At 36.2% G+C, this 7,914-nt stretch overlaps 1 protein-coding gene across 1 annotated transcript in view; it reads right to left on the reverse strand.

Moving 5' to 3' along the window:
• SH2D3C (SH2 domain containing 3C) overlaps positions 1 to 7,449 on the reverse strand; it is a 503,667-nt gene extending 496,218 nt beyond the window's left edge. Inside the window, exon 1 of the mRNA XM_044058698.1 lies at positions 7,309 to 7,449. Coding sequence (XP_043914633.1) covers positions 7,309 to 7,327 — 19 coding nt within the window. The 5' untranslated portion in view covers positions 7,328 to 7,449. The remainder of the gene's footprint in view (positions 1 to 7,308) is intronic.
• Between the last annotated feature and the right edge of the window lie 465 nt (positions 7,450 to 7,914).

Consider the following 7,914-nt stretch of genomic DNA (forward strand, 5'->3'; position numbering starts at 1 on the left):
CACACTTCTAGGATATTGGTTTGGATTTCTGCAAAATAAATGCCAAACAGGAGAGGGCCTAGCATGGATTCCAGTGGCACCCCACTCATTACAATTAAACATCTGTTACAAATATTACTACATTTAGAGGCTGTACAAGCAATTTTCACAACCTGGAATCTGCTGTATAGCCAATTTGCAATCCAGCATAGGGGTTTACATTAAGTTTGTCTAATTTTTCAATACTTCAAGTATGAGGAATAGTATCAAACACCTTGGCCAGATCAAGATAAGTAGTGTGCACACAGTGACCTCTGTCATAAGTTCAAAGGTCATTAGTAGGCTAATGATCCCAGCGGGGGCCATTTAAGCCTAGCCATTTTCCCAAGGTGAAAATCAAAACCTGTACCTTGTGTCTCTGACATAAACATTTTAACAATTATGCCACCCTCCCCAAGTTGTTCACAGCTTCTTTATCACATTTTCAAAGATGCTTACAAGTTTCAGGAGAAGGAACTAGGCCTTAACAAATCCAAACTGAGTGGGGTTGGTTCAATTGAGTTGCCTAAGTGTACATAAGCCTACATAAATTAGTTCTGCTATGGCATATTCCATGACTTTGCATATATGTCTGGTAAGGCTGATCAGCATATAATTAGGGGGGGGGGTCTGTAGATGGCCACCCTTGTGTAAGAGGGTCATAATTACTGTTCTGCAGGCATCAGACACAGTGTAGATATGTTGAGGTTGAACAGTTTACGTAGTGATTCAAATAGTGCTTACATGGCACTAATGAAAATACAACCTGTTATGCTGTCCAGCCCCATGGAAGTATTATTTTTAGTCACTGACAGGACTTCTAAGGCTTGTTCCAAGGTGATTGCAAGAGAAACTAAATTTTCAGGAGCAGTGGTGGCAAAAGTGAGGGTAGTGGTGTAAAGTTATCATGAACCTTATCTGCTAATATACTGACTATATGCTTGGCATCAGAGTGCATGATATTATTATTATGGATGAGCTCAGTGCATTCTTGGACTTTATTCATTCATTTTCTGAAAGAGCTAAAAAAAGATTTGTAGTTTCCTTTGGTATATGTGACAACTTTAAGTTCATATTCTGCTTTGCATTCTGTAATAGTTCTCTTAAATTCCTTGCTGTCATGTTTCAGTGGGATGTTGAGGTAAGGGGATGGGAATTTCTTATATTTTTTTTGTTATTTTCTTGCTTTTTTTATACAATTTATTTATTTATAGAAGAGCTCCACCAGAGAGGTTTATTTCTGAATTTGCCATTATATTTAGGGTGGAAATATGCCGCCTCTGCTTTCTATGCAGCCGTTTATGTACTGATAAAATTTGGAGGTGAATGAGACAGCCCTCTGAGCTGGGTCTGTTTGGAAGGGAATGCTATGAATTTTGCATATATCTTCTACAAGCAGAAGTAGGTAGACCCTGCAGAAATCCCTGAAGATGCTCTCATTGGTTGATGGGAGGCCTGACAGAGACAATGACTATTTTGTGATCAGATTTAACCAGGGATGAGGAGATGTGGGGTAGAGTACAGGGTTGGGCTAGGTTGGTAAGGACCAGGTCAAGGATGTTAGAGCCTCTATTCAGTATTTTTAAAATTTGCTCCAGTGCATTGATATTAACCAAGTCTAGGAAATGCTGAGTATAACTATTTTTAGAGGTGCAAGTGTGCTGATCAGTGCTTGGTAATTAAGTTCCCCAGCATGTAGGTATTTGGTTTAAAATGTAATGTCTCAACAGCACGGAGGGAATTTCTATTATCCTTGTGGGACATTGATGGAGGTCTGTACCTAGCACTAAAGTAATAGTTAGATTTGTTAAGGGCGATTTGGTTCTTCAGAAGCTCCAAGTTAAAATCGCAGGTATACTGATGTGAGGTAATGGTGTTTTAACAAATGCAGATACCCCTTTGCAATTACTCTAGGTAGAATGTATGATAGGCACTAATCTCTGCTGATAAAATCATTTGCAGAGTTCAGATATGGAATAAATATAAATGTGCAACTGAACTTCCTCTTTTCTTATTGGTTTTATGTGTGCATGTGTATGTCTATATATAGATAAATTAAAAATAAAAATAATGATAATCTGCCTTTCTTTCCCTACTGCTGCAGCTACTCTGGAACAAATTTTCTGAGGGAGGCTGGGCCACCCCAACAACCCCTTACCTAATTTCAGTCACCTCCTGGGTGCATCAGCAGTGAATAAAACACACAGTCCTGGTTATCATTATTTTTAATATTTTGGAATACATTAATACAAAATAATCCCTATTTACACACACACACATTTATATATATATGTGTGTGTGTGTATATATATTTACATAATATATAAAAGAAAAAAAGCCGGTAAAGGTGACCAAATATCATACATTGCTGGCTTTTTTCCTCAAAAGATCATGATAGAAAGGGAGATTTGCCCTTTTCCCACTGTAGTGCAATTTCAGTTTATGCAGCTATAACAGGGGTTGTAGCGGGTGCAGGAGGTCTTGACCCCTGTAAAAAAATCTTAAATTTGTTTTTTTTTTACATTGAGTTGAAAATCGAGCAATTATGCCCGATCTTTTGTGCTTCATTTATACGAGTAATTGACACTGTCATATACATATGTATGTATATGTATATGTATTCGTATATGCACCCAACAGTCAAATATAAACAGTGCTAAAAAGAAAAAAAATCAACCAGTCAAACCAAGAAATTTAAATTACAGCAATAATCTTATTTGTATATCTAGTTATTGATACCTATCTATATCTAGCTTGCCCCCCCCCCCCGGAAAAAAAAAATGTTATTTATGTTGTTGTTATTTGAAAATTGCATGCGCCAAGGTTCTTTTTGGTGTATGCATGGTAATGTGTCAACATTTGGTTTGTCGCCCTTTTACAGTCAAGGTTTCAGAGGTCAACTTATGGGCTACTCAACAAAAGTCAGTAGATCCATAGATAGATAGATAGATAGATAGATATTTATAGTTATGGGTCTATTTGAATAGACCATAAAAATAAAACACAGAAGCATGTCAACCCCCCCCACACCCCCTAACTAAATATAGCATTTCCAAGATTATCCAATAGTGGGGAAAAGGGCAAATTTCCCCATGCTGGCCAACTGCCTCCTTTCCCAGATTAAAATTCTGGTGATGTGAACGTTTGTTAAACTAAGCTTTCGATATTGTTGTCTTGGTTAAGTAAAATTTGATTTAATGGAATTTCAGTCTACTCAAGTAGACCCATAGTTTTATGTATATATATATATATATATATATATATATATATATATATATATATATATATATATATATATATATCCTTAATGTAGTTGACTTTCATTATTACTGACAACAGTTTTGTTACAAACTTTATCAAGAAAAAGATGGACAACAATTGTGCAGGACTGTAGTAATAACAGGATTGGGAAATATGCACTATTATTGTGCAATGTCAGTCTGGGTATATTAATTAGCAGGGAGTATAGGGGGACTTGCCCTGCAAAAATGTATTTTTTGGTTTGCCTGCTTCAAAGTAGTGCCTTGGAGCATATGCAGTTTGCTGTCAGATTTTTTTCAATAATATTTTGTTGACATTTTGAAAATTAAAGTTACATACATGTATATATACATATACATATTATAAAAAAGCAAAACAACCAAAACACTTAGTAAGAAAATCCCATACATACCAAGATTTTCTGCAGGGGCAAGCCTCATCACTTGAAGCTCTCCATATTCCCCTTACTTACATACAGCAGCTGCATGACTGCAACATATTGTGAAAGAAGAGATTTCCTTAAATATCCAAAATGTATCAGGCTATTACATTACTTCAGCTTTAGACAATAAATAGTAAGCAACCATTATTGCAAGATAAGTCAAGCTCCTTGACATCTGCCATGTGTGTGTAGGGGGGGTGTTTCCCCACCCTCCTCACTTATATACAGTAGCTACATGGTTGCACACGATTGCTTAAGGTATCAACTCTGTAGACCATAACACTTTCATTTTGGGCAATAACTAATGAATTACTCACAGTCCCATGATGTAAAAACCCTTACTTGTGTCAAAATCATGCATACAGTTGCTTGGCTACACTATTTTTGTCATTTGACACTACTGTCTTTGAATTTTTATTATCAAAATGCTTTCAATATTTCTGATGTTTTATTACATTATGTTTATATATATATATATATATATATATATATATATATATATATATATATATGGATTAACACCAAATTATTAACACTTACTTTATTGAATCCCATTTCATTCAATCCACTTCTTCAAATCTCATTATATCGAACTCCCAGAACTATGAAAAGGAAACCCTGGGAAAGGAACCACTTGACCACCAGGACAAAACAACAAACAGAAAAACAAAAAAAACTTCCAAGTGGGAGAGGGGGCTTAGCTACCCCACCCCCCACCCCTGCAACTAAATATGCCAACTCCGAGATCACACCACAATGGAGGAAGGGCAAAGTTCACCATGGTGGCCAAGTGGTTCCTTTCCCAGGGTCTCCTTTTCATGGTTCCGGGAGTTCAATATAATGGGATTCGAAGAAATGGATTTGATAAAGTAAGTTCATTTGCAATACACACACACACACACATATATATATATATATATATATATATATATATATATATATATATATAAATATATGGCTGTACTGCAAATTATGAAACACACATGTATCAGTCTGTATGCTAACTCCTAGGTGTCATCATTGATGAAAATCTAAAATTTAACTTCCATGTATGTCAAACAAATAGTCAAGAAAATGAAACAAAAACTTGCACTGCAATACCTGGTAAAATCCTACTTAATGGAGTGCACTCGCAAATGTACACCAATTGTCTACTTACTTTCCAGATTCTCATGTGCTAACCTCATCTTCACAAATTTCATTCAATCCTGCTTGCGGAACTTGAGCAGTGCTACAGTAAAATAACTAGATTTGCTATGTGTGTTAATAACGGAACCCACAAGGTGTGAGGGGACATGATCTGCAGATATCAATTTGTTGGTGGTGCAGCATTAGCATTCAATTCCAATACTGCTTTTGAGTTCAGGATTGAAGTTCTTGCTTTATTGATGAATTAATCTGTATGTAACAAGCTGTTTGCTACAGATGTAGCAAATGTAGTAGGTGGCTTGATACACTTTTTCTCCATTGGTCCTGAAGTAGAAGACCTTTGTTTTTTTATGGATATAGTGCTTCTTAGGTGAAAGGTGTGTAGCACCAGATTAGAGAATTGTTAATTTTTTCTTGATTTTCTCAGATTTAAATTAACTTACTCTAAATCCAAAATTCATTTTTTGGATGTTGAACTTCACCTTAACCATCTGCGGCTACATACTAGTGTGTATAGAAAACCATTGCATAAAAATAAATACCTTCACAGGAACAGTATGCATGCCCAACATGTTTTTAAAGGTATTGTTAAGGGACAATTTAATCAAGTTAGCAAACTACTAATTATGATAGTTGCCTTACCTAAATGCAAGAAGTGACAGATGACTTTAAAAACAGGGGTTATGATGAAAGTTTTTTGGAAGCTATTCGTGAAGAGGTTATCAGTGATAGAAATGATGGGACACAACTATACGTTTCAACCAGCCACTCCCATACTGCTAACTCTAAGAATAACAATACTCTGTATTTTATTACAAGATATAGCAGGTGTAATAAAGAGGTACAAAACATCATTCTGAATAACTGGTATATTTTGCAATCACTTCTTGAATTAACTAGATACATAGGTAATGCCCTTAAATTTACTTATAGAAATTGTCCAAGCCTTAAGATACGTTTATGTTACAAGGTCTTCTCTCAAAATAAGCAAGTTATATCTACTAGGATAGGAACTGTTCCATGCTATAATTGTTCAATATGTATGATCATTAATAGTAAGAGGTATTTTATATATCCAGTTACTGGTAGGAAATATACATGTAATTGCTATGCAAATTGTAATTTTATCAATATTATTTATTTTGCTACATGCAAAATATGTCCTAGTTTTTATTTTGGCAAATCAACTAGGAAGTTGAGAGGCCGCGGTGGTGGTGCTGCGGTAGCGTTGTCGCCTCACAGTAAGACGCTGACCGGTTCGACTCTCAGCTAGGGTGTCTTCTGCATGGAGACATGCGTGAATGGGTGTACCTTCGTTGAAGGTTGTGCGCCAGGGCTGGCAACTCGGCACATAAAAATCAACTGCCAATCATTAGCGGACCAGAGTTCCACTGTGGCGACCCCTAATCGGGAAAAGCCGAAAGACACAACAACTAGGAAGTTGAGAGAAAGAATTGTAGAACATAGATCTGAAATATGGAGGGGTGTCATGAGTAAGTTGAGAGAAAGAATTGTAGAACATAGATCTGAAATACGGAGGGGTGTCATGAGTAATTCTTTGCACAGCATTTAAAAGAAAATGGTGAAGATCATAAACTTACCTTTTGGGGTTTGGACATAATAACAAGGAATATTAGGGGTGCTGAGTTATACAACAGCTTGGAACTGAAAGAATATGAATGGATTGTGCGATTAAATGCTGACCATCCACCTGAGATTAATAAAATGGTTTCTCTCAAACCAGCTTTAAAATTCAAACAAATGTGCTTACGATGATTCTTGCTCTTTAAGACTTAATATGTATGAGTTTTAATGTTTTATTGGCTGTGTGTGACATCATGCGATTAACTGATTTTATATTTAAATGTGGTTTTATTCTATAATGATTGTACTGATGAAGGATTGTATCCGAAAGCTATCCCTTTGTATTAAAGCAGTCTGATGTTGCAGTACTATGTTTTTTCTTATTTGTTTGATAGACATTGTTCTGCTTTACCACGTTCTGTTCCTGATTTTGTGGATAGGTTTAAAATAGCCTACATGGGCAGCTAGCCTAGTACTTACACATGAACCTATTAATAGCTATCAGAATTGCCAGGTTGAAAATATACTTCCTTTAAACATGCTTAGAGTCCTGAAAGTAATTTTTTTTGGTTCTCTGATCACAAATAAGAGAAGCGAAGGACTCTAATTAAAAGGAAGGGCAGGGGAGTACTGGATGCAAACAGCAGCCTTACAACAGTACCTAATAATATCCTGCAGAATTGCTACAGTAGGCAGTCACAGTCACATTTAAAATTTAGGCATTTTTACAGTGGGACAGAACCCACCTCCATAACACAAACGCACATTTCACTTCCAGCTTCTTTTCTGACACTGTTTTACAGAATGCAGCAACAGACACAAGCACAAATGAAAAATTAAGAATAATCACTTACTCAGTTTTTTAAAGTTCATCTCCTGTAGGGTCTGTGTCTTGAATCCAAAACCCGATTTTAATTATGAAGAGAAAACAGTGAGCAAAGACAGAGGAGTAAACTGAATTAATGGTATCTAAAGTTGGTGTCATGTAAATTGTCTTCCTTTCACTCACTTTACATGTCAGCAGTTTCCTTTCTGTGTGTCACTGTATGCATATTTAAGGCTGTTTCCGGCTACCTAATCACTTCTGCAAAACGAGCATCATGGAACACCCAAGTGCTGCTCTGCCTCTACATTCGTATATGGTGGCTTACTTCAAGTCAAGTATGTCTGTGCAGGTTTGGGGTGCTGGGGAACGTTCAGCTTTAGCAATGTCTGCCAACCCTGAAACTCAGTTCAAAATGCTATCAGAGTCCAGATTAAGAACAAAGATTAAAAGATGGCAATGTAATCATTGCATCACTGTTAAGCAGGAAATATGCTTGGTGATGGAACACTTGAATCAAACAAATGTTTGGGAAATCAGCTTATGTGGTGTAAAAGAAACCTGCATGTTTGTCACAGCATTTTCATTACAAGTGTTAACTGTCTGGTACATTTTTGTCCTATACTTTGAAACTGTA

The sequence above is a fragment of the Protopterus annectens genome, chromosome 16.part0 (genome assembly GCF_019279795.1).
Source record: "Protopterus annectens isolate FY-2018-M chromosome 16.part0, PAN1.0, whole genome shotgun sequence".
Classification (NCBI taxonomy): Eukaryota; Metazoa; Chordata; order Ceratodontiformes; family Protopteridae; genus Protopterus; species Protopterus annectens.